Below are 27,037 nucleotides of genomic sequence, written 5' to 3' on the forward strand. Positions count from 1 at the left end.
CAGCGTTCTGCATCTCCTGTCTCCTAATCTAGTTCTGTTCCCATTAGCCCGTATTACTCCTTCTCTTTGTAATTAGGACAGTGATGAATACTCAGCTGATTTCTCTTTTGCGTGTAATATCTCCGTAACATGTTCGGTGTGGTAGTTTGGCTGTGATCCTGGAAGAACGCCACAAACAAAACGGTATTAGTGACTTCCCCTTTCCTCTCTCAGGGAGAGAGAGGGCTTGCTGGTTTCCTCCTGGATACTCGTCTTCTCTGAGCTCCTTCAAACTCTAGAAGCACGCATCCTGTTTCCCTGCAGTTTGCGGTTTCGTAAGCGCACGTCCTCCTCTTGCCGCCAGTTGGTTTTCACTTTTGTAGGTTTCTCTCTCTGGCTGGATTTTAAGTTGTCTGGTGATAAGGACCTCGTTGCAAACTTGTTTTCTTGCTGTCGTTTTTAAATGCCTGTTTCATTCTTTTGAAAACTTTGTAGCTGTAACTTCCCACCACCTTTTAATTTCTAGATGCCACCCGTCCCTTGTCTGTTTCTTTCCGAGCAGGCCTCTTCACGATTTGCCTCCGCCTGTGACGTGCTGGGCCGTAGCTCTGTCCGCTACTGTTCTGTAACTCTTTTGTTCTCAGAGCTTTATAACATTAAAAATTGAGATGGTTCATCAAACAGAAGCATATAAAATAAGTACCAGATCTTTCCAGTATGAAAATCAACTGTTTATGAACATTCGCCATTTAAAACATTAGGGGCTGTTAAAAATCATGTTTTCAAAGAACAAGGACTACTCTTTGGGGGAAATTTCATAATTAAGTATTAAAAAAAAAGCAAGATACAATACTACGTGTAGTATGGAGGCAGTTTTATAAAATGGTCATATATATGCGAAGAAAATATATCAAAGTATTTCCACATTTTCTAAAATAAGCACATATGTTATCTTTGGGAAAAAAAAAACCCTCAGCAAATTGTTATTTAAGAAATAATCGAAGGCAAATTGATTTTTAATGTGAAATTAGACTTCATAACGTAATGGCATATCAAGTCAAACAGTGGTTCTCCGCTCTGGTTGTACGGTGTAGTCAGAACCTCTGGGTGCAGGGCCTGGTTCTTGGTATTTTTAGCAAAGCTCCCCAGGGGATTCTTTTGCGCGTTAAGGTTGAGAACCGCCGGTAGAGTCTGGCACACGGCACGCCTTAATTATATTCAGTGGCATCCTGTGTGCATACCCCTGTTGACCTTTGTGGATCCGTTTATGCAGGAGAGGCGGCAGGTACCCTGTGCTTCTGGGAGGCCTCTGCCTCCGTGCGGAGGACTTGTCAGAAAATGTGGTCCCTGCTAATACGCGGGTCTGCTGCGTGAAAGAGCTTCAAATGGTTAACCCACCGATGTCTTAGTTACACGTGGTCTTGAAATGCAGTAAAGACACGCATATTCAAGATAGGTGTTTAGGTACATTTTAAATATATTCCCTCTCCTACCCAATGGCCGTTCTGGTTCTGTTTAGGGCCTTATTCCTTACTGACTTACGGGCGCAGCCTTGGAGTTGGGGTGCCGGGTCACCAGCGACGGTGAACTCGTATCCTCTGCCTGTAGATAACCGAGAGACACTGTATTTTATCTCAGGAAAGACGATGTGCAGCGATGAATGGTAAACTGGTAAGACGGTGGGTAGCAGGGAGGAAGAGTTCTCTTTTGTGTTTTCTTATTAACAGACTTTAATAATGAATTCGTTGTCACTTCCACACCCCCTTCCCGTCGCGTCCGGGAGCTGATGGCAGAACTGAGCGGGAGGCCGGACTTTTGGGTCTTGTATCCTAAACAGTTCTTTATAGCGTGGTCACTTTCCAGGGTGAACTGACATAAAAGCTGTATTTTCGAAGTTCCCTGGCAAGAAGTTTACAGCCTGATGTTTCGTTTCCCTCACCGACTGTATGAGAAGTGACCTGAATTTTCAGTTCCTATATCATAATTTTTTGGTAGGAAGGGGAAACTTTATACAGCTTCATTTTTAAATGGCAGCCAGTTGCTTTTACATGGTGCCATTGAAATATATCACATTTTAAGTTTTTTTCTGTTGTCTTCTTCATTTTGACACTTAGAAGTCTTAAAGAAACGTTCAGTGATATTCTAGTTAAAATGTCAGTCCCAATTTCTTTTCTAAATCTTGGCTATTACAGAGTTGGCAAAGTATTTTAGATTTGAAATATGTTAATAAAATTTTAGTTATGAGTTAAGGTATTTTCTTCAACAGAAATAGCTAGCTTTGGCTGCAGAGTGCAATGCCAAGAAAGTAGCTCCTTTATTTTGTTATAATGGACTCTTATTGGATTAGAAAAAGTATGAAATGAGCTCAAAGAGCCTTCGTTGTAGTGGGGCTTTCCTTATAATAGTCTGATTTATATGGGTTGATTCTTATTATTATAAGTTTAATAAATTATTGCCTGAAGGGAAGCTTCAAAATTAAACTTGATAGGACATAGGTTGAAACTGAATAGCTCAGAATTTTATACTGATGCTAATAAGCCAGGATTTGTCTTAGGAAAACCCCTTTCAAACCTGAATTATATTAATAAGCTGTTCTACAAGTTAGCCTTTGGAGAGGAACCTTACCAGAATTTCTTCTCTCGAATTTCCATTTCTTTCTTCGTTTCTTGCACTGAGTGTGCTACTCCTGCTGAAGGCCCGTTCTTGGCCGTAGACTATACGCGTGCACAGGCGTCTGTCCAGCAAGCGCCGAGGCCGAGACGCGAGCCACAGGTCACGGCGAAACTTGAGGTACGGAGTCCAAAAGTTCGGGATCTGGACTCGTACCTTGGATGTTGGTTAGTTTCCCCTTCGTAAAAGGTGGCGAGATGCCACATCCTTGTGCACCACTCTGTTCCAAGGCTGGCCTGAAGAGTCTACTTAACCTGGAACAAGGCAAGTTTATTTTCGGTGTCCGAGCCAGGTGTCAGTTATATGCTGCCTGTTTGCTGTTGAGCGCTCGCTCATTCTTAACTGGGCCTGGCCTCTCTGCACGTTGGCTAGTCTTCCTATAGGGGCTTGAACTGGGGATTCCTGAAAGGCTTGGGCCTCATCGTCGTTTCTTCTAATGTTCTGCTGACCCTTGAACTCCAGCTATACGGGTGTTCTGTCCAAAATAAGTTTCTTCCCGTATTTCCTAAAAGAAAAGCGACCTTAAAATTGATTTGGAAAAGTTAGCTTCCTCCTGTGACGTTTTCGCTGCTTTAAAAAATTGTTCTCAGATTCTCGATAAACAAGATAATCCCAACAGAAATGATGAAACGTGAAATACTAACCAGTTTTGACTCAGACATAATTTACTATTTAAAAAGTCCACAAAATTGTAAGATCGTTTTTACCCTTCTAAAGCTATTTCACAAGGCAAAACTCTCAACAGGCTGATATTTCTTGTTTGTCCATACTTGTGTGTGTGTGTGTGTGTGTGTGTGTGTGTGTGTGTGTGTGTATACCCCTTTACAAATAATTTTCGCGGTTAATATTCCTTAAAATGTAAAATGAATGTAATCCAGTGTAGTTGGTGGAACACGATTATTACTGAGCCCCATTTTTCTCTTGACTTTGAATTATCACGGGGGAAGTAAATTGTAGGGCTCCTTAGTTTGAAAAACATGGGAATCGGTGTCAGAAAGCTGCCTTTAGGAAGGCAGCTAAACGGCCTGTGCTTGCTTGCTCTGGAGTTCCAGAAGATTCTCATTGTGACAAGGTCACAACTAGATACGACTGTGTGAGAAACAGGGAAAAGAGTAGGATTTTGCCCGATTGGTTAAGTCGGGTATTGAAATTTTATTAGATCTCAGAGGCATCTGGTAGCCCTTTGGTGAAACAGTTCACATGGTTGCCGATCATTGCTTTAAGAGAAAGCTTAATAAAGATGAAAATGAGTTTAAAGATTTTTCATAAACCTCTGCAAAGACTGAGCTGTGTATCTGATTTTGAGCATTTTATCACTGACAAAAGTGTAGCTTGAGAGAAATATAAGACTCATGGCCTCTTAGAATATCTAGAACATTTCGGAGGAGTTTGACTTAAACGTAGTTATTACAACCTTAAGTTCACAATTACGTTGGAAAGAAAAATTGATGTTAGTCCTTTTTGAAGTTTCATTGATGCTAACGACTTAGTCCTTTTTGAAGTTTGTTTGAAAATAACTCCCTGATGTTAACAACTGTTAGTGTCACTTACCCGTTCTGTTTTAAGGAGCCCAGTGACAACGGACCCCTCTTTACTGAACTGAAGTTCTACCAGCGAGCTGCCAAACCAGAGCAAAGTAAGGAGTACAGCACACATCTGCTTACACTCTTAAAATGACCCCTGGTTGTTGTTTTAGGTCAAAACCAGGGCACTGGATCTTATATTTTGATGCCTTGTTATTTTTATTTTTTACTTCATGAATCAATTTCATTTTAAGGAGATTTGTAGGAGAGAATTCTGATTTCTTCCTGGGTTTGTTATGATAAGATTTCACCTAAATTGATATGTAGAATAAAGTTAATAAATGATATGATTTAGGAAATATTGTTAAAAATTGAGATATAATCCTAATTCACGTATATCACTCAAGGATCTCTCAATCTTTTTGAGTATTTTTTCTAAACTGCAGACAACATAACCTGGGAGGGAGGCAGGATGCTATAATTGTTGAACTTGAAGAGACTGTTAAGGAAGAGAGGGGGACCTCTTCAAGCCTCCCCTCCCCTCCCCTCCCCTCCCCTCCCCTCCCCTCCCCTCCCCTCCCCTCCCCTCCCTTCCCCTCCCCTCCCTTCTCCTCCCCTCCCCTCCCCTCCCCTCCAGCTTGATATCCCAGTTGAAGACTTTTAGAATGAGGTGAACAACTTCTAGATTGGGTAAAATGTGAGTCTTTCTGGAGCAGAGGGTAAACATTTACATAATTAGAGTTGGTGACTACAACTGCAGTGCTGTGGTTTGATTTTCTTTCTTTAAATGCCTCCCACAGATTTTCAGTTTTTTTTCCCCCTGAAAGACAGCGTGTGTGCAGGTGCGCGTGCCTGCGCGACCGGGGAGGGGCAGAGGGAGAGAGACGGTTTTAAGCAGGTGCGCAGGCTGGAGCCCGTCGTGGGGGTTGATCTCATGATCATGAGATTATGACCTGAGCCGAAATCGAGTCAGGTGCTTAACCGACTGGGCCAGCCAGGCACCCCAGATTTTTCATTTTAAAGATGATGTTTAGAGCAGGATGACAAAATTTGGTGGGTTACTAAAAATGCTTTGATTGTAAGGTACTTGTTATTTGCTGATCATAATGTTCACCTTTTTTTATGGAAAAAGGTGCAGTCTTAATGCATGTGTGAGTACGTTCTCTTAATGATTTAAAAAAATACATAAAACAAGTGAAATCACAGCTTTTTTTTTTTTTTTTTTTTTTTTTTTTTCCTAACTTGTAGTTCAGAAGTGGATTCGTACCCATAAACTGAAGTACCTGGGTGTTCCTAAGTACTGGGGGTCTGGTCTACACGATAAAAGTGGAAAGAGGTAAACATATGCATGTTCTGTTTCTCTTCCCTCTGTTCTAAGCACTCGCTGTTCACTGTTTAGCGAGCACGTGCAGGTACCGCTGGGCCTTCATCTGGGCCGCGTGGCACACACTTGGCAGAGAGGAACACGGCGTCACCTCTGGTCTGGAGGGTTTGTGCGGAGCTCTCGCAAGTGCCCGGAACCCGGCCGATGAGTGGGAACCGGGCAGATGCACCCCGTGCGTTTTCTCCCCTGACACGTAAACAAGCAAGCAGGCAACAAACTCCGTGCCATTGATGTGCCAACAGGGAGCCTTCAGGTTCCGGGGCGGTATTTCGTACTAGATGTCCGGTCTGCTCGCAGCAGCGTCCTCCTCTTTATGAAATTTCAGCCTAGCCGGTGAGAAAAACAAACTTGTGTGAAGCAATTATAGCAGCCGTGTGCTAAACCGTGTGACTGATTTGTTCGTGTCTCAGGAGTTCCAAGAAGGGAGAGGATGTTGTCAGCACAGCTGAGTTGGAGAAAACCTCCAATTGGGTGCATAATTGACATTTCAGAAATATTTGAGCGAGTGAATGGAACTTCAGAGGGTAAGGCTGGCAGCTTACTGTGGACCTGGGGGTAGGTTGGTAATGGTGCTTTCAGCTACACGCAAAGGGAAGCTTTGACTCCGCTCCCTTCAGTGATCATTAGGAGCCCAGGTGCCTTTATCTTGCACTTTGGCCCGAAGGGGAAGCCCTTGAACTTGTTCTGTATTAATTCTCCATTGTGTGGTCTCAGGGTGGCTGCCCCATTTCTAGGCATCGCATGCGGACACAGCCGCCAAGAGCAGAAGGAGGTATTGCTTGTTGTGTGTTGTGTGTTTCACTTTCATGGCGGGGAAATCTCCCTTTCTCTCATGTTCTCTTGGTCAGGGTTTTATCAGTGCCCATTCTTTTATATTTTTATGATTTTTTGAATGTTTATTTTTGAGAGAGAGAGGCGGGGAGGAGGGGAGGGGCAGAGAGAGAGAGGGAGACACAGAATCCCAAGCAGGCTGCAGGCTGTGAGCTGTCAGCACAGAGCCCGACGCGGGGCTCGAACCCACGAACCGCGAGATCATGACCTGGGCTGAAGTTGGGCGCTTAACCGACTGAGCCACCCAGGCGTCCCCTATCAGTGCTCATTCTTAAGCGGGTCACTGGCAAGGGCAGAGTGATTGCCATGATTGGTGGGGTGAAGCACGTGGCCACGTGGAAGAGGATGGAATGCCTGGACCAAATGGGTGCTCTTCTGGGAAGGATGGGGAGGAGAGGTAGTTGTGGGGTGGGCGGCCAGTGCTGAGTTTTACTTGGAAGTTCTTATCCTGGGATCCACGTATCTCTTAGGGAGTGTGCGAGCTTCTTGAAATGATAGCGTTCTGTTGTATACGGTGTTGCTGGGACAGGTCTCTAGAGTTTTTGTGAAAATTTCTGTAGAAATAGCACGTATAGAGCAAGGATTCTGGAGCCAGTCTGTTGGGTTTCCAGATCTGCGTTTTGCTCCTTAAAATGTGTGTGACTGGTAAGTTGTTCCTTCTGGCCTCCATTTCCTCCCCTGTGAAATTGAATAACAGCTACCCACTTAATCAGGGTGACATAAAGCAGTTGGAATATATGTTAAAATACTGCGTTAGCTTTTACTCCCAGAGGGGTCTTCGTTCCCTTAAACGTTAAGAACTGCTGATGTAGAAAACCGTCGGAGGGCAGGCTGGTGTCTCCAGCAGGAGAGTAACATGAATGGGGTCGAGGGGTTTCCGGCCTGCTCTGTGGCACGTGGTGGCCATGGATGTCTAACAGGGAGCAGGGCGAGCGTGCGCAAGGGAGAAAGAGCCTCACCCCGGTAATGAAAACCCGGGGGAGGAGGGAGGAGGAGCGTGGCAGCCTGGGAACCTTCGCCACCTTCCGCAAGGTTGCGTGTACCCCTGAGGAGTCACATGAGCGTAGTTTCTAAGTAACTTGTGCAAGGTGAAACCATCAACGTGCACTTCCCTGGGGACTCGGATAAAATGACACGGGTGATGGGAATGTCGGTTGACGTGTGTAATTTAGAAACAGTGAGGCAGTGAGGGGGGGTTGTTGACGGTGGTCGTGGAGTGGCCTGTGACTAGAGACAGAGATGTGCTCAGAGTGGTGTCTTCATGGGTCTCCTGTGGAATGAAGTTGTATTTTAGCCCTCGTTTAGACGGTCTGCAGAGGTTTGTTGCCCACGTGCTATTCTGTACTAATTACATCACTTACCGTAAAAACGAACGTGTGTATGTCCCGGTCCCATTCCTCAACTTTCTGAACCCGTGGACAGAGGAAACCAGGAAGTCCCATTACTGTTCCTTCTTTACGAAGTTAGAGGTCACATTGTCCTGGAAAATCTTGCACGAATGAATACATTTTGCCTCTGACTAGTTACATGACTTCGGACAAATCACTTTACCTCTGTAGATGTTAATGTATTTATCAAAAGATGTTTAGACAAGATGATCTCCAATTCTCTTCCACTTCAAAAGTGGATAGAATCCCGATTTTTTTTTTTTTTTTTTTTGTAATTTTGGCCTCTTGTCTTCTAATGTTAGCTTTCCTTCTCTGTTGAACTGGACATGTGGTATACGTCATAGGCTTCTCAGCTAAAAATAAGTGGGATTTTTGGGTACCACTGACATTTATTTATTTGGATATGTTTCACGTAGAGGTCAAAGCGTGGCTCCCCCCTTTCCTGGAGGACAGATTACCAGGCATCAGTTTTCTCCTGCTGTAAAATGGGGCGAATAGGAGCCCGCGCCTCACGAGGGTGACGTTAGGTTGGCACACACTGGTCCGTCTGAAGTACTCAGAATAGTGCCTTGCTCAGACCAGGCTTCCCTGAGCGCCGGCTGTCGTTGGGACGGTCATCGTTCATCTTATTCCCATTGGAAGGTACTTTGTGAGTGTGGTCTTGGTTTGTATTGATTTAACCGGACGAGGCAGAATCGGGAGACTTCATGAAGATAAAAGCTGCCCCTTAGAGCACAAGGTGCACTGTGTTCCTGGAGCAGGGTGTTGCGGCCACGGTGGGCACACACAGAAGTGTCCCTGGAGGCTGTTGAATGTTAGAATTCGAGTGCCAGAAAAGGCCTCGGGAAGCCTGAGGCCCCACTCTCGTTTGACGCCATGGGAATCGGGGCTTGGAGAGGTCGTGTGACCTGGCCAGGGTGACACAGTGGGGTTTGGGGCAAAGCCAGAAATCTTCTCATTTCCCCAGGGTGGTGGTTCTTCCCTGAATCTCGTCCTTTGAATATTTAACGTGCAGCCCTTTAACGCCATTTACGCCGTTTTATTGCATTCAGCTGTTGTTACGGTGTCTCCCGATAGTCTTGATTTTAGTAGGAAGTTAGTACTGCTAAAGTGTGCCCTGAAAATAGAGAAAAACACGATAGTCACAGGCAACAAGCTGTTATCTAGAAGTATAAGGTAACTTTAGTAGGAGAAAAATCAGTGATCCTGGTCTCAGATTGTTTTATCTTCACTGTGAATGAGTCTCCTGGACTCTGTCTGTGGGCTCTAGACACTATTGCGGGGAATAGAGTCTTCAGGAAGCTTACTGGCTGAGACAGGAGGAGGCCTTCAAGGTGAAAGGCAGACGGCGAAGCACTCCCAACTCCGGAGATTTCTAGTTGGAAGAAATTGTTTCAAATGTCTTTCTTTCTTTCCTTCTTTTTCCTCTCTTCCCTCTTCATTCTGCTTCCTTACCGAACGTTGCCTTGAAGAAATCACTCTGAAAGGATGGGGAGTCATTGTAGGATAGGTTTTCCGGAGTTCCGTTTCGTTCATTGACTCTCCCTGTTTGTCTTTAGTTACAGGTTTATGATAATGGATCGCTTTGGGAGTGACCTTCAGAAAATATACGAAGCAAATGCCAAAAGGTTTTCTCGGAAAACTGTCTTGCAGCTGAGCTTAAGAATTGTAAGTGAGCTACGCTCCTCTTGTTTTAATCCCGTAAAGGCTAGTTGTGCTGAAGCTCGGTCCTCTGCTGGTCGGTGTTGGGTACTGCACTAACTTACTCTATGTGGTGCTTTCTTAGCTGGATATTCTGGAGTACATTCACGAGCACGAGTATGTACACGGAGACATCAAGGCCTCAAACCTTCTTCTGAGCTACAAGAATCCTGACCAGGTAGCTTTATTAACTTTAATTTCTACTATTTAAAAGCTGCTGTTTGAAAACAGATACGGTTGCTTTGAACTTTTGAACCTGTGCAGAAGTTTTACTTTTTGAAGTAGATATGGTAATAATAATATTTCTTCTTGACACTTTTATCTAGTTAACATTCTACATTTTTGATGCGATTTGTTGGCACTTTATCAAGTTGGCTATTTTGTCCTAAATAGTATTCAGAAGAAGCGCTTGTGATACAAAATGAATTTCAAATAGCTATTTGGGGGTGGAAGCTTAAAATTATATAGTGCACCGATGAATTATGTTTGCCTGTCTGCTTTGTCATTTTTTTTATTTCCTTTGTTCAAGAAATCCATCAAATGTAAGTGTTCTGTTACTTGGAAAATTTGGTCTTTAACATGTTGATTATTCAAATCAATTGGTTTACAGAAATATCTTAGCTGTCTAAATTTGTATGCCCTTAGTGTTTGGAATTCAAGTGTGCATTTTTTTAGTTTCTTACAATTCACTTTGTAATTTTTACTTTTTAAGGAAAAGAGAAAAGCTAATGTTATTGTACCTTTATTTGGATCAGTTTGGCTGGAGTAGAGGGCTTTACGTGGTTTTCCCCAAGCCGTTGCCACGATTTCGGTTCAAGTGAGGTTTAGTTGGCACGACATCGTCGGGCCACTGCACATCATCTGTCCCGTGTGTGTTCTCGCGTCTTCCCGATAGCGCGTGAGCAAGGACTAGATATTTTCCGTGTGTGTATGTTGGTACTCCACTGTATTCTTTTTCTCGGACCTGTCTTTAACTTCCTCTTGCTTAATTTTTCCATTTTCCTTGGCCTTCCCTTTATTTTCTACCGTCTCAGGTGTTTGATCCCGTCCTCCGTCTCCGTGACGGCGGCGGTCAGGGATCTCTACACGTATAACAGAGGGAAGTCACCACGCCGTAGCGTGCTGTTGGGGAACTCTTCCGGGCCATCACGGGATTCCCAGACGTCTTGTGTTAGATGTTTTAAAAAGGTTAAAAGCAAGCAAGCAAACAAAACATCGCTGAGAACCTCAACCATGAGGGTTCCATTAATTGAAGTGAACTGGATTTGTACAGTGTAATAAATGAAAGTGTGGCTTATTTCAGTTTGCAGTTAACGAAAATATGCTGCCTTTTGTTTATAGGAAAATATTTTTGCACTTCTGTTATCCTTCGGGCATATGCTTTGGATGGGATTCTTTTTCTGGTGTTAGATGTATGTGCTAGATCCGTCCCCATACTTTTACTTCAGTTTCCTCTTGTGATCAAATGCCTACGTTTGGGAGCCACTTACCCACAATTAGAGATATGATATGTGGCTGTGGAGAAGCAGAGAGCCGAATGTACTGGCTTTGTATGCTCATCAGACCCACGTGTACGTGCCCACAGAGAGGTGCACTGTAATATTAAAATTCGGTTTTAATTGTGAAACTTGACTTTAATGTGTAATATTTAAATGCAGATAAGAGCCTCATCTCAAAGTTCTTCAGGTCATTATTGTACTCTGAAATGTTTTTATGAAATGAATTGATATTTGATTATTTTGTAAGTGAAGGAGCAGAGGAATAGAAGATCGTTACCGCACCGAGTGTCATCTAAGTCAGTCTTAGACCTGGTGTGGGGCAGTTGTATTGCAGCTAAAGGTTCGGTGGTTTCCTCTGTGCTCAGTTCTGTGTTAGACCAACTGTAAGAAAAGGTGTAAAATGTATAAGCTTTGCTCACGTCGAGGAGACAGGATTAATTACAAGGATAACATTCTTATCCAAAAGTGTGTATAATGTGGGCTCCTGTTCTCTGGACTATAATGACATGGTCATTTCACGTTTTTCTTGAAGTAAAAAGTCCCTGAGAATTAAGTATTTGCTGATGTTAGCCTATTGGCTCGCGCTTGTTTGGGGCGCAGTCGTGTGGCCTTGCGGATGAATCCAGTGACAGAATTTTGTCTCTGGGCCACAAAGGAGTGTGTGTGCAATCATTTTGGCCTTGACTTTTCTTGGTGCTCGGACGTTTATAGGTGTACTTGGTAGATTATGGCCTTGCTTACCGGTATTGCCCGGAAGGAATTCACAAAGAATACAAAGAAGACCCCAAAAGATGTCACGATGGCACGATCGAATTCACCAGCATCGATGCGCACAACGGCGTGGGTATGTCGGCAGCGCTTGACCAAGAAATGCACCGCCAGCATTTTGGTTGAACTCCTGCGTGGTTCTTAATTTTGCATAAATAAGTAGATACAATAAATGAGACCTCAAGGGGCAAGGTGGGGTGGGGGAAGACCCGGGAGGAGGCTGGTCTCCTGCAGCTGTGTAACTGGGCCACCCGTGTCTTCCCCCGTTTTCCTTCTGTCCTTCAAAAACACCTCAGCTTTAGCAGTGAAGGTGGTTCCGTCAGCTCGGCGACGGTTTCTTTTTGGTTTTATTTAGCTTAGTCGAATGTGGGGTGTTCTCCCCCGTCCCCTGCTGCCTAAAAGTCTGTAAGTTCCTCGTGCAGCCACAACTTTGTAGCAGGCAAGCTTTACTTTGTCACTTACGAAGTTGGCCTGTTTCTACAGCGGGCATTTCTTCTTTCCGCGCCCAGCACTGGGGAGGAGCTGAAACCCCCCGGTTCTCTGGGCCCCTTCATATACAGCAGTTTTAAGATCTTCAAGTTTTCCAAGGGCAATATTAGATGTGTCACCGCTTTATAATTTATTTCTTAGACTAGCAGTCTCAGTTTGAAATTCTAGAGTTTGCCAGTTTGGATTTCAAAGTAAATTGCTAGCTGGAGGTAGATTATTTCTCTCATATTGCCCGAGAGTTATTTAGTATTTTATTAAATGCAGTGATAAGTTTGGATGAAAAACAAGACTGTACAATTGACTGTTTTACCTTACTGCTTTATATATATTTGAAATCATACATTAAAGTTATTTTGGTGTACTTAACCTGCTGCTTCTTTTATATTCATAGCCCCATCAAGACGTGGTGATTTGGAAATACTGGGTTATTGCATGATCCAGTGGCTTAGTGGCCATCTTCCTTGGGAGGATAATTTGAAAGATCCTAACTATGTTAGAGATTCCAAAATTAGGTAAAGGAAAACTTAAATTATTTTGGGTAAAATCATGATAAGGTAGATGTATTTAAGTCAGGATTTCTCAATGGAAACTATAGTTTTAACTGATACTAATGTGGAAATAAGAAAGTACTTGCTAAATATTAAGGGTCTTTGGTGTTTTGTTCAGTTTGTTTTAGAAGAATGTCTGTAAGCATATTTAGGATGTAACACAGTGCTGCTTAATGTGCTATTTACTGGTATTAAATATTAATAAGTTTCCATGGCATACAGCTTCCAACAATGACTCATTCTTTAATTTTTAACAGATACCGAGAAAATATTGCAGGTTTGATGGACAAATGTTTTCCTGAGAAAAATAAGCCAGGTAGGAAAAGACTTCTTAAATGTTCATGGGGGTTTTGTTTTCTGGGAGGAAGAGCCGTGATGTCCACGGAAGATGCCGCGATGTAAAAGCTTAGGCGTTTCTGAGTGTAGCCATTGTGCTGGGGCCTCTTGTCATCCCGGACACGGCAGTTCCCTTTCCAAAGGTGGGCTGAGTGGGTACCTGAGCTTGCTTACATTATTATTCAGTGCTTTCGGGAAAGGAGCCAAATTTCATTCATGAATTCAACTGGTTGTTTTTTGTTTTTTTTTTAATTGAGGCCTTAGCGTATGCCGGGGACCATTCTAGGCACTAGGGATATACCAGTGAACAAAATAACTAAAAATTCCTGTCTTCATGAAGCTAATGCTGTAGTTGGGAGAGAGAGACAGTAAACACAAGAGTGTATTTTACAGTAGATTATATGGTTAGTACTATGGGGGAAGAGAGAAAGCAGGGAATAGAATTGGTAGGTGCGGGGACAGGGTGGGGAATCGAGTTGGGGAGGAGGGTTGAAATTTTAAATGCAGTGGTCAGGGTGGCCTTACTAAGCAGGTGACATCTGAGCAGTCTGAGATGGGGAGGGAGCTAGAGGAAGCCCAGGGAAGGGTTGTAGGCAGAAGGAACAGAAGTACCTGGTGTACTTGAGGAATGCATTCTTTTAGGCCATCAGAAGGGCTTTGGCTTTCACTGTGAGCAAGAGTGTAGGGTTTAGAGTAGGAGAATGACATCAGTGTCTGTCTTTAAGGGAAATCTGTGTAGCTCCTGTTCTGAGCATAGACAGCTAAGGGGGCAAGGCAGGGCTCGGCTGGAGCAGGCTGAGGCTGGGTGATTGCCACAGGAATCCAAGCAGGGGAAGGGGCAGTGGGAGAGAGGCGGTCACTTTGCATATACTTAGATGTCTTTAGATGTCTTTTCAAGTCTTCGCTCAGTTGTCTCCTTTCCAGGGAAGTCTACCCTGACCTCAGGCTATTTAAAATTGCAGTCTTACCAGCCACACAAGAAATGGAATGTTACAGGCTTCTCGGAGTCCCTCCTTGTGCCTCCTACCAGTCACGAGCCCCTCTCTGGCCTAATAAATAACTAGCCTAACTTCCAACCCCAAAGATTTATTTTCTAGCTGTATAAAAATGGAGTCATAGAGCGAACAACATAGGTAAAAATCCCTGCCCTCATGATACAATTAACTTGTATCTCTGGTAGAGTCGTTTCTTTGACTCAGTATTGTATTTGTGAAATTCGTTCCCATTGTTGCACGGGTTTTTTTCTTTTAATGTTTTTACTTATTTACTTTTTAACTTTATTGACAAATATAATTGTATACACTTAAAGTGTACAGTGTGGTGATTTGATATAGGTTTATATTGGAGAATGATTAACAAGATCAAAGATAATTAACACTTCCATCACCTCAGTTAACTGTGTGTGTGTCTGTGTGTGTGTCCGTGTGTGTGGTGAGACTGCTCAAGATCTACTCTCAGCCACTTTCCAGTCTATGGTACCAATTATTAAGTGTTTTTTATTTTATTTTATTTTAGTTTTTGAGAGAGAGAGAGAGAGAGAGAGATAATGAGAGAGGGAGGGAGACAGAGCATGATCGGGGGAGGGACAGAGAGAGAGTGAGACACAGACTCTGAAGCAGGCTCCAGGCTCTGAGCCGTCAGCACAGAGCCCGATGCAGGGCTCAGACTCACGGACTGCGAGATCATGACCTGAGCCGAAGTCAGACACTCAACTGACTGAGCCCCCCAGGCGCCCCTGTGGTACCAGTTGTTAACTACAGTCACTGTGCTGTGCATTCGATCCTCCCGGGGCCCCGTTGTCGCACGGGAAACAGTGATGTGTTCATTCTCATCTCTAACAGAATTGTTGTATTTATATGTCACCATTTATCTGTTCTAATGTTGGATTATTTCCAGTTTTTTGGCAGTTAGAGATTGCCAGTTACACATAAAGTTATATATTCCGTCTGTAATTGATTATCGTGCATTATATGAGGAGAGGCCAGGTTTCTTCCCCACCCTGTGTTTGTAAACAGTTGACCCAATAGCTTTTCTTGATGAAACCACTCTTACCCTACGGTGCTGCCTTTGTCTTAAATCAACTGTGGATCTGTGGATGTTTCTGGACTCCTTTCTTTTTATCAGTCTTTTGTGTATTCTTGGGCCGTACTGTCATAATTACTCTATCTGGCCTTATCTTGAGTCTTGATTATCTGGTGGTTTAAGTCCTCCAGCACTATTGTTCTTTAAACTCGACTCTGGTGTTTTGCTATCCTTGACCCTTTGTGTACATTTTAGAATCACCTTGTCAATTCCACACACATCCCCTCCCTTTCCAGTTTGCTGGAATTTTGAGTGGTGTGGCATTGACTCTACAGATTAACTGACATCTTTTTACGATCGGATCTTCCGGTCCACAGATGTGGTATATCCTCCACTTAATTTCGTCCGACTTAATTTATCTCACTGTTCTATAATTTTCTCTGCAAAAATCTCACCCACCTTCACTGTATATGTTGCCAGGTATTTGACAGCTTTTGATGCCGTTGTAAGTGATCAGTTTTTTAAAAATCTTATTTTTCCAATTGTTCGTTGCTAGTATATAGAAATCGATTTTTTTTATATTTACCTTGTATCCTGTGACCCTGATAAATTTACCTATTAGTGCCACTAGGTTTTTTTTTTTTTATAGATTCCTTAGGATTTTGTGCATACGCTGTTGTGTTTGTGAATAAAGCATTCCACTCTTTATGCCTGTTTCTTTTCTTGCCTTCGTGTCCTGACTGAAAGCGTACATGGCTGTTATACTGAACAGGAGTCGTGAACATGCTTCACATTTTCCCCTCTCGGAAGGGAAGATTTCCCTGTGTGACCATGCCCAGTGAGGTTTGCCGTAGGTTTGCCAGAGACCCCCTTTGTCAGATTAAGAAAGTTGAAGGGAAGGATTTTCACTTCGGTTTTCCTCACGTATCCCGAGTATCTAGAATTGTGCCTGCCCCATAGTGAATGCCAGTCAATACTCACATGAACGAAGGTGTGTGTATGTGTGTGTAGCACTGTCAAGATCTCTTGGTTTTCTGGGTGTGGGGTGTGGGGAGAGGTTTTTGTCCTGAGGAGCTGGAAGTTTGGCATTCTCAGTAACGGGGGTGGGGGGGGGTGGGGTGGGGGGATGGGGGGCAGGTGGGGGGGGTGGGGGGCGGGGGGGGACGGCGGCGGAGCAGGCTTAGCGGCAGATCAGGAGTTTGGGTCTGGATCTGTTGGGATTGGAGAGGACAGGTAGGGGTCTAAGAGCCAGCGTGTGAGGCAGTGGGCGCACAAGCTTCCTGGAGGGCACTGGAAGGGAGAGGCGGGGGAGCGTCCAGTCCGTCGCCTCAGGATGGATTTCTGGTGCCGAGAGGTGTTGATCCTGACTAGTAAGATTTCTTTCCGGGGGTGCGCTTCTGCCTCAGTGCACAGGAAGCCTTTCGTCACTCAGAAGCTGATTTTTCTCTTTTATGGGAAAACTAGGCCTCGCTTCCCTCTCCTTCCTTCAGCTTGTTCTTGGTACGTTTGATTTCTCACGTACGCAGACAAAGCATGCAGCTGTCTTCTGTGGGACCGATGGCTTCCATGGCAAAAGATATTGGCCGTGATATTCCTGATCTTTAGGTACATGTTACTTCATAATCTGTCCAAGGCCCTTTCCCGTTCTGGTTTTGTAGCTTTAAGACGACGGCGGTTGTTTTTGTGCATGTTTAGATTTTAGTATGTCTTTTATCTTTCGTCCCTTACGATGACAAAAATGTGTTTCACGTTACATCTCAAAATAAGTTTTTTATTTGACTCGCCTGACGATTCCTGACTTCGAAAGCGTACTTTCCATTGAAGAAATGATTGTAAAAAACGTATTTTAACCAGATACAGATATGTGGTCTAATTCTACTGTAACCGTGAGTTATTTTCTTAGAAGTGAGAGCTAAGTACGTTGTATTTTGATTGAAAGATTACAGAATAATCGTGTCATTCTTCTAGATGAAATTGCTAAATACATGGAAACAGTGAAGTTACTGGACTACGCCGAGAAACCTCTTTATCAGAACTTGCGAGACACTCTTCTGCAAGGACTGAGAGCCATAGGCAGCAAGGACGATGGCAAGCTGGACCTCGGCCTTGTGGAGAACGGAGGCCTGAGAGCAAAACCAATAACAAAGGTGAATTTTGTTACTAAGTGATCCTTTGGCTTCCTGTGATGATAATTGCAGCAAGTACTAATTTTCGGAAAGTCAATGAGTAAAGAAGATTGTAACAGACTGCTCGGCAATTAAATATTTATCACCATCATATAAGGTGATATAAGACAGAAAAATATATAGACGGTTGTAGAAAAATGGATGGATGTTTCTTTATCCCGTGGCAAGTTGGTAAATTCCTAGCAAGATTCTGATGTGGGATACTGATATCTGGCAGGGGGATTTGAATGGGGCACTCAGCCCGTGGTTTGGGGGGTTTTTACCTCCCAGGCCACCTGGCAGGGTTGCTCTGGGCTCTTAGCTCTTCCTCGTTTGTTGGTGTGGTCACAGTGCACCATTTGAAAGTCGGGGTTCGAAAATTACTATTTGAAAAGTAGTGTTTGAAAGTTTCCTGGTTTGCTGGTGGGGAGTGTTCACCATTTGTTTTGTTTTTTTGTGTTTTTTTTAAATAATTTTTTCATGTTTATTTATTTTTGAGAGAGAGAGAGAGAGAGAGAGCGAGAGCGAGCAGGGGAGGGGCAGAGAGAGAGGGAGCCACAGAATCCGAAGCAGGCTCCAGGTTCCGAGCCGTCAGCACGGAGCCCGACGCGGGGCTCGAATTCGTGAACCATGAGATCATGACCTGAGCCAAAGTCGGCCACTTAACTGACTGAGCCACCCAGGTGCCCCCACCATTTGAACATTATTTTGTTTTTTACAGAAATGTCGTCATGTAAAGCGATGTATCTTCATATAAGGAGGTTTAATTTTTTTGGAGAGCGATATTAACAATGGGCTTGATGGGTGAACTGTTGTGCTGGCCTGTAAATAACTCCTGGTATCACTTAAAAATTTTAGATTTGACAGGTATACGTCAACTTCTTGGTTTTTTTAATCATTAAATTATTGACTAATTTAGTGATTTCCCTTACAGTCTGAAATTATTGAATAAAATGCGTTCGCTGCTTTTAAATAGAAAAGGGAAAGTACTTTTAGCAGAAAAATATTTTTTTGTAGCGTTGCCTGTTTTTACTGTCATTGACTGTAAATTCCAGTACATTCCTTTCTTATTCCAAACTGTGAGAAAAAGGGTTTAAATAAGGAACACCATCTTAAGATTTTTGTAACTCTTTTTAACTTCTAAAGGAGATAAGAATTTTGAAATTGTATCATGAATTTGACGCTTTTGGCAAACATTAGGTCTCTTTGTAGTCTCACCACAGGATCCGAAATTATGCGCTGCATCTACGTACACATGTCTTTTCCTTTTGGAAGTTTTGTCTTAATGGCATCGCCCCATTTTTGTGGTCAGCCAGTGTGTGTGCGGAAAGCCACGTCCAGCTTTGCAGTGCAGGGGATAAAATGGCGGCCCGAGTGGAATTGTTCAGTAAGGCAGCAGATTTGGACTTTGCACGTGCCTGCCAAGGCCAGACTCTGTGCGGCAATATTCGTAGCCAGCGTCTGTGGTGTTTTCCTCTAAATTTTTGCCGATTGAGAACGTAAAGATCGATTGTGGTGAGACCTAGTCCAGTGCCACAGCCCCTTACTCTGCAGGGCGCCGTTGCTGGGACTTCCGTGCTGGAGAAAACGTGGTTTCTGCAGCTTGGCTGACTTCATAGCCCAGTAGGTCAGTGCTCTGCAGAACCAGGGTCTGTGACGTCACAGTCCTCATGTGTCCTTGGGTAGTTCAGAAGGCCGGAGATTTCCCTCTGGGCCATCCCCTGTCTGCAGAAAGAAAGCTTCGTTTAGAGGGCAAAAATGAGTATCAAGTGAGTTACTAGATTTCCCACTTTATTAGTTTCCTGCTTTTTCCCTCCTTCCCTCATGGCTGACTGACACAGGGCTATTCTTTGTGTTAAAAAGAAGTTAGTAACAGTTAAGATTAGGTGAGATCATGAAACACTTTGATGGCCATGTTACTGTAGGTGAGTTGTTAACTTTGTTGGCCTTTTGTCTTTTTTTGTAACGCGGAAGAGTTGGTCCAGACTGTTTTTTTTAAGCCCGAGAACATTTTCTTCAAATACATTGTAAATAGCCCACATCTAGAGCAGATAAGGGCAGAGCTGCACTGACTGGCAAGTTTTCCTTTGACAAATTAATGGTCCATCTCTTTTTTAGCAAAGGGTATATAATCAAGATGTCATTATTTTGCTCCGGCTACTAGGAAGCTCAGAGCTAATTATGATGCTCAATCATAGAAATTATGTTTAACCTTGTAATTAGTATATATTTTTTTCCTTTCCCTTTGTCATAATCTCTTAAAACTTTTTTTAAGGTATATGTTCTTTGTATTTATGACACTCAACTCTCTTTTGGAAAGGGAAAGGTTTAATCAATTCAGTGTCTATTTCTCTGTTCCCAAGAGTTGTCCATTATGGCAGAAACCTACAAGAATTGATCTGCAGCGGAATGAAGCAAGGTCTCTATCCTTTTTTTTATAATCGTGCTCGGTTGTGGTGCAGCACATTTGGAAACTAGAGTGAAGTATGAATTTACCCACTTGAAAATGTTTTCAGCCTCAGTAGCCAGAGAGTTTTATTTAAAGCACAGGATTTGGGGATAACCTACAGCCAAAGCTGAAAAAAACTAAGTACCGCTCTACCTTTAGGAAGTACACAGCCAAAGATTTTCCTTGTTGATTAGAACTGAACACTTGAGAAGCGGGCAGTAGTTCCAGCAGTTACTGGATTCATTGTGTTCTCTTAAACCAACATTCAGCGATATAAAAGTCTAATTTATGCACCTGGTCTAGGCTAGGTCCCTGGGGCTATAAAGACCAATAGCATGTGGTTCCATCCTTAAAGAATTCCTCCCTGTCCCATCTGGGTTCAGAACAGCTTAATTTACTGGAAGGAACTCAGCAAGTTAAAAGGAAGGTAATACCTCCACTAGCTATTTTCTTGCACAGCCTTGATTAAGTTGCTTGCCCAAGCCAACAACAGGGCTGCTCGTCAGAATTTCTTGAGTCTCATCCCTGGAGATTCAGTGAGTAGGCCTAACGTGTGGCCCTGCAATTTGCAGGCAGTGTATACTCTTGTTTCCTGTGAATGATGTGTACGTAGCCTTCTTTCCACTCCCATATATTCTAGTTTTTTTTTTTAAGTTATATTATGCTAGTTGGCCTTCCTAGAGTTTCTCTGAAAAACCATTAACCATGGTGAAATGAATCCCTGCTGGCACTCAGCCTGGAACATGGTGCAAAGAGTTGAGTAAGGGTAAAGGCTTTCCGCTCTGGTGGCCACCTTCCTGTCTCTTGAGGTGACTGCCCCCCATGTAGTATTAAATTTATACCACGTAGCCTGTAGTCTCAGTCAGATTGCCCCAGATAAACCCTCTGAATTTGGTGAACGTCTGTCTAGCTGGTTGAGCATGCTGCATGGTAGAAAGTGTATTTTCTTTACATAAATTTAGGTTGTTGAAGTTGATACATTTCTTTGTGTTTCACTTGGTGGTTTAGCCACAGTTCTCTAGGTCAGCGGATTCAGTGTTGACTAATGATTCTCTTCCTTAGCTGCTTGAGCTCTGTAGTTTAATCTTGTCTTACTTGTCTGGGTTTTGTCAAGGAGCTTTTTTCGCCCTATATTTTTAAGTGGGATCATGATGTGTGTACAGAAAAATGCACAAATAAGTGTGGAATTTGAACTTTACAAAGTGAACATATACATTTAAACATCCCCCAGATCGAGGTCTGGATCATTACTTGAACCCCAGAAACCTCTCTCATGCCTTCCTCTCAGCCATTATTCCTTCATTAAGAGTAACCAGGGGGCACCTGGGTGGCTCAGTCGGTTGAGCGGCCGACTTCCGCTCAGGTCACGATCTCACAGTTCATGAGTTCGAGCCCCGCGTCAGGCTCTGTCTGTGCTGACGGCTCGGAGCCTGGAGCCTGTTTTGGATTCTGTGTCTCCCCCTCTCTCTGTTCCTCCCCCACTCGCACTCTGTCTCTCTCTCAAAAATAAATACAGATTAACAAATTAAAAAAAAAAAAAGTAACCAGTATTTTGACTTACAACACCATACATTGCTTTTGCCCTTTAAGGAAAATTTGCAGTAACGGCACCATACGACATGTATGTACCCTTTTGTGTCGATCATATCATTATATGTCTGAATTTCCATGCTGTTGCATGCAACCAGAGTCGTTTATTTTTCGTTACTGTGTACTGAGCGCTGCATTATATGACTGCATCGTAATTCGTTTATCCCTTCTAGTGATGGACGCGTGCACTGTTTCCGGTTTTTGGCACTTGCGAGAATGCCGGTTAAGAACATTCTTTTAGCTTCTTTTGGGAAGTCAATGCATTGATTTCCGGCGGGGTATATACATAGTGGAGTTACGGGGTAGAGGGCTTACTTAACGTGTAGCTTCAGTGCTGATGCCAGGCAGTTTCCCACAGCAACTGTCCAATTTATGCTCCCCACCAGCAGCCTGTGAGAGGCTGCTCACCAGCACTCACCAACACTATTTGTTGCCTTATATTTAATTTTTATCTATTTTGGTAGATGTGTGCTGGTATTTCTCTGTGGTTTTAATTTAATCTCCTTGAGAGTATTGATTTGGAACACCTTTTCCCATGCCCGTCAGTCTCCATTGTCCTTTTGCTGTGAGGTGCATTTCAAATCTTTTGTCCATGAAAAAGTGGTGGGGGAGGGGGGAGGGGGGGGAGGGAGGTGATTGTCAGCTTTCTTTTGATTTGCCAGACCTGACTACTTCGTATATATGCAGTCTGTGTATTACACATTTTTTGTTTGTTCGTTTGTTTGTTTTTTACGGTTGGTAGTTTATCTTTTCATTCTGTCACTATGGTATCTCTTGATGGCCAAAGTCCTTCATTTTAATGAAGCCTAATTAGTCAGTCTTTTTGTTTATGGTTAGTACTTTTTGTATTCTGTTTTGGGAACATTTTGTCTACCAAGATCGTGAAGATATTCGGTCATTGTCAAGAAATTTTATCTTTTGCATTTAGGTCTACGATTTACCAGCAGCTGATTTTGTGCATGGTATGAGTCCATGTTTATTTACCTCCTGTGGATTATTCGTTGATTTGAACCATTTATTGAAGACTATAATGTCCCCACAGCATGTAGCAGGCTTTCAAACCATATGTGTTTGGGTCTGCACATCTGTGTTTTGATCCTGTTCTATACCATTGGCCTACTTATCTTTGCCTGGCCACACTGTTTGAACTACTGGCTTCATAATGGTATCTCATGGTGTAAACCCTCCAACTTTGTTCTTCTCTTTGTCTTAGCTATTCTTGGTGCCTTGGCTTTACATAAATTTTATAATCCGTTTAGTAATTTTTACAAAAATACTTCTGGGATTTTGATTGAGAATGTGTTGACCCTATCACTTTGGGAACAATTGACATCTTCACAATATTCCTTTTTGTTCCATGAATATGGTATACCCGGTATTGTAAAGGGACTTTCTCTGCCTGCAGCTCATACTTGGGGAGGACCTGGAGAGCCGAGCTCAGCTGGTACAGTGGGCCAAATCATCTGTCCTCAGTAGTTGTTCCATTCTCTTCCTAGCCAGAAGAGGCAAACATTTGGTAAAATCTAAATTCACAGTGAGAGAAGCCTCATGGGGGGTTTCTTCTCCATGGCTTTTGCTCTCATTTACTTGTTTTCTCTTTAGTCATCTATTTTGGTAAATCATGTTTATTGTTGAAAATAATTTGTCCTGAATGACTGTGGTTGTTCTGCCCTCTTTCTCCAGGCTTCTTCTCAGCCAGGGGAGAAACAGAATTGCGTGTCCAGCTTTTGATGAGGCACTGTGGGAGTAGGGAAGGTCTCTTTCGGGGGCTGTTCGAGTCTTCCTTTCCAAGCTTCCTATTTATATTTTGTAAATTGGACGTCAGTGTCAAAAGATTCCTGAATGGTGTTCCCTCATGATCTTTCTCCAGTGTGGTTCAGCGTTGGGTAGGAGCCTCATGTTGCTTTCTAGAAGTGTCTGACTGTTCTTGGCCACCACTTCCCAAAGGTTATGGTGTGAGGCACTGTCACTGTCCATTGCTGAAATAGTTCTTAACTGTCCTTCGTGTTCATTGCTTTAGAGTTTGGGTGGAAGGAGGTTGAAATATTGTCCGTCAAATATCCCTCCCCCCTTATTTTTAAACACTTATGTGTTTAAAACATCTATTTTTAACTTGTGTGTGTGTGTATGAACGTTTCAAGATAACCTGAATCTATGTCCTCCCCCCACAAGAGTAAACCAAGCGTGTTTCACTCTCAGCTCCTTGCAGACCGTCTCCCATGTTACGGTCACTGGAGATTTTAGTTTTTAGTTTTTTGTTTGTTTCTGTACACTGTGTGTCATTAGTTCATTTTCAGCTGATAACAGGGAATCCTTCATTCCTCATGGGAAATCCTATATTGAAACATTTTCTTTTGTTAAACCCAGTCCCCCAGACCTGTTAAAATCAGCAAAATTTACTGGAGTTGTACTTCCTCTTCCTACGTCCAGAGTAGATAACTAAACATGTAGACGGGACACGTAAATGGAAGCAAATAACAACAACGAATAAAATGAAGTCATGTTGTGGTAGGGCCCCCTCCCTAAGGAGAGGGGGGAAAAAAACCCCGAAAACAAAAACCTCAAGGCATCCTGGCTATACGCGTACGTGACAACATCCCTCACGACCTTGTAACGTGAGACCGCCCCATCAGACTGCATGTTTGTGTGTTGCTGTGTGTGAGAGACAAAAAAGTGGAAGTGTATGAAAATCTACACCACGTGGCGCTCGGGGCTCAGTTCTCCAGGTACGAACCCACCCGAGCGGGGCCATAGCACAAATGAAGTTGCTTCCTGGAAAGAATCGCCGCGGTGTCACGACTCTCTGTGCGAGGACCCTGCTGCAGTGCATGCGTCCCGTTTGTGTACGGATTGATCCTTCATAGAATGACATTCCGCGCGCGGGGGGTCACGTTGGACTTGAGACAACTTACAGACCTCTACAGTGATTTGATAGGACTTCCATACGTACGGTTTTAGAAATTTCACTTGCGTGTGCTTAATGGTTTTCTAGAAGCTGAAATTAGTCTTTTGCTTTCATCTGTTTGTTAGCATGTCTTTTTCAACCTGAGAGCGAAGCCTGTTAACAGTTGCGGGCACACAGTAGGCGCTCGGTCAATGTGTGGTGGGTTCTCCGCCCCCAGTAACACGGAGGCCGGAGTTACTGCAGAAGGAAATGGTGATGTTCGCGATTCTTGTGACAGCCTTTATCACTGGAACTCTTTTAAAACAATAAATCACTTTAATGCATTCTAGCAGAATAGCTTTAGATTATTCTTCAAATGAATCTGCCCCTCTTTTTAAGTCCCTTACTCGCTTCCTGACCCACTTGTTTTCATTTCTTCTTTTTCCAATTACGTCTGACCTTTTCCTGCTTTTCCTCAAAATACATCTGTACTTGCTGGATGTCCACTTCAACGTTACACAGTTTGCAAAGGGTTTGGAGTACGATGGGAAGTCAGCTCTTTATCGTCACGGCGCTAGGTGGACGGTTGCCGGACAGGTGCAGACCCGCACGTGTGTCCACGTACAGTGCCACGCGGGGCTCACCGAGAGCGCGCAGGTGAAGAGCGCTGGGCTTCCCCAGGCGCACCGCTCCGTGGGCTTGACCCCTTTAGGAAGGGACACGTCAATGTGGAGGCAAAGCAACCGGGAGTCGCCGCCTCCTGCCCAGGGTGAGTGGGGCGGCGCAGCCCCGAGATGGAAACCCTGTAAAAACAAAGAGCTCCGAGTTCTGGTCTTTCCCCACCCCCAGCTGGGAAACACCCCACAGTTCCCTTGGCCTCGTGCCCTCCCCAGCCTCAGTGTTTTGTCTGCATCGTGAATTTTAACTGAAGCCCCCGGTCGCGTCTGCTTCACCTTCGCAGAAGATCCATTCGATCTTTTTTAGTTACTGTTGAGTAACAGCCTGTTTTTCTGGTTGCTGTGAACGTATGGAGGAGTAATTTATAAACTGTGTCTCTCTGCATGGTGACTTTAGGTGGCCTCAACCAAATGAACAAAGGAAGATGGACTGATTAGTACAGTCACCTATTTGTATTTAGAATTCTTTGTTCATTGACACATGCACGGTTCCAAAGGCTGTATCCGCTAAGTCTCTATAATAAACATGTGTGATTTTTGTAATGAGGAGGAAAAACCAGCCACAGGCCCGGAACCTCCTCTCCTTTGCTATAGCCAGACATCTGATTGGCTTTTCCCAGAGGCTGTTGAAAGGGTCTAGAGGTGATCTTTTGGTCTCTGACCTGGGAAGCAGAGAATGAACAGGTCTTTGGTTTTTGCCTCGGAAGATTTTAATTCTTTGCCCCGTTAAAACAGCTTTAAGTCTCTGACTGGTCTCTAGTCAGTGTTTAGACTATTAGTAAATTATCAGTCCAAATGCATCTAGCTGATTTGTCTCCCTGTTTCTAAGCTGGAAGTGAGAAGCTGCTAATTAACTAAATTTTAGCCTAGCATATCTGAACACTTCAAAAATACAATGTGTAACACATACGCTAATGCCCTTTGAAATAAACCTAATTTTCTGCAGATATTTTAGCTGTGCTGAATTAAAAGAAAACTCTGTTCTGAGTTTGTAAGTTATTCTTGTGTGTCGTACAATATTTTGATTTCGTTTATAAATGCAAAGGCACTTTGTGGGACCTGGTGTGGAATATGACAGAATCAGAGATTAGCGTGGTGCCTTTGTGAAGCCATTTTCTGTTCAAAGAGAACCAAAATACACACTGTCTGAAGCCCAGGATGTTGACAAATAATGAAATGAAGCATTTGGAGACAGTCGGGAGAAAGAAGCTGCCAGTGAATTGTTTGGAATTTTACTCGTTGTCTTGTAGAAATGACACACTAACTTACATGCTATTAAACTGGAAGGGTTTTTGTTTGTTTGTGTTTTGTTTTTTTAAATTGGTCTTTTCCTGTAGACCATTGGTCCTTTCTGTCAAAACTAAACACGTTCTCAGAAAAGTTGGGCTGGAGATACCCACCTGAGATTCAGTGTTCTACCTACTGCGTGGTGCTGACAACACGGGTGGTTTGTTTTTGCTTGAATACTGGCTGATTTTCATTCCTGTGTCATTTACCTGCATGGGGATTAAGGAAGCTCTTTTTTATTTATTTATTTATTTTTATTAAATAAGCTTGAAAACAAGATGAACACACTAGGTTCTTAAGAATGTATTGGATAGCCCCCTTTGTAATGAGCATTTAAAAAACTGCCCCCTCAAGATCGGAAAATGCATTCTTTCCCGTATGGAAAGCAATAGAGTAGTGAAATATTCCTCCTTAATTTTGGTCCGAACGAACAAAAGTGTCTGTGTTTATTCCTGCCTAATGCATCACAAATCTGCTGACATGCTAACCTTGGAGTCTTGGCTGGCGTTAATCAGGCCTGTGCACCGGCAGGAAAGATGTACCTAATGCACTCCATCAGTGCAGTTTGCATATGGAAGTTCTCACAGGGGAGCTGCCCTGTGCCAGCTGAGGGTTACCTGCCCACTGCAGTTATTGTATGTAATTATCGAACCAATCTGTTCAGCCCAGCAGGGTTTAGATGGTAATCATGAAGCAACACTTTGGAAAAGAAAGATGTAAGGCACTCTCCCCTTCTCTCATCAGTTATATGAAGTTACAGCCACTCTCACAGCTATTTTTGAGAGGCAATACCTCCCTATACAGATCTGCTAAATGAACGCCTTTTCAAGTTTCTTAAGGTGCCGTC

General features: G+C 43.4%; 1 protein-coding gene across 4 annotated transcripts in view; it reads left to right on the plus strand.

Annotated features, from left to right (window-relative positions):
- VRK1 (VRK serine/threonine kinase 1) overlaps positions 1–27,037 on the plus strand; it is a 77,804-nt gene that overhangs the window by 42,511 nt on the left and 8,256 nt on the right. For all 4 annotated transcript variants that reach the window (XM_042944242.1, XM_042944240.1, XM_042944243.1 and 1 more), the window contains exons 4-11: positions 4,216–4,285; positions 5,421–5,508; positions 9,335–9,443; positions 9,562–9,654; positions 11,687–11,819; positions 12,624–12,744; positions 13,038–13,096; positions 17,107–17,285. In XM_042944242.1, the coding sequence (XP_042800176.1) occupies positions 4,216–4,285; positions 5,421–5,508; positions 9,335–9,443; positions 9,562–9,654; positions 11,687–11,819; positions 12,624–12,744; positions 13,038–13,096; positions 17,107–17,285 (852 nt within the window). The remainder of the gene's footprint in view (positions 1–4,215; positions 4,286–5,420; positions 5,509–9,334; positions 9,444–9,561; positions 9,655–11,686; positions 11,820–12,623; positions 12,745–13,037; positions 13,097–17,106; positions 17,286–27,037) is intronic.

Source organism: Panthera leo, chromosome B3, assembly GCF_018350215.1.
Source record: "Panthera leo isolate Ple1 chromosome B3, P.leo_Ple1_pat1.1, whole genome shotgun sequence".
NCBI lineage: Eukaryota > Metazoa > Chordata > Mammalia > Carnivora > Felidae > Panthera > Panthera leo.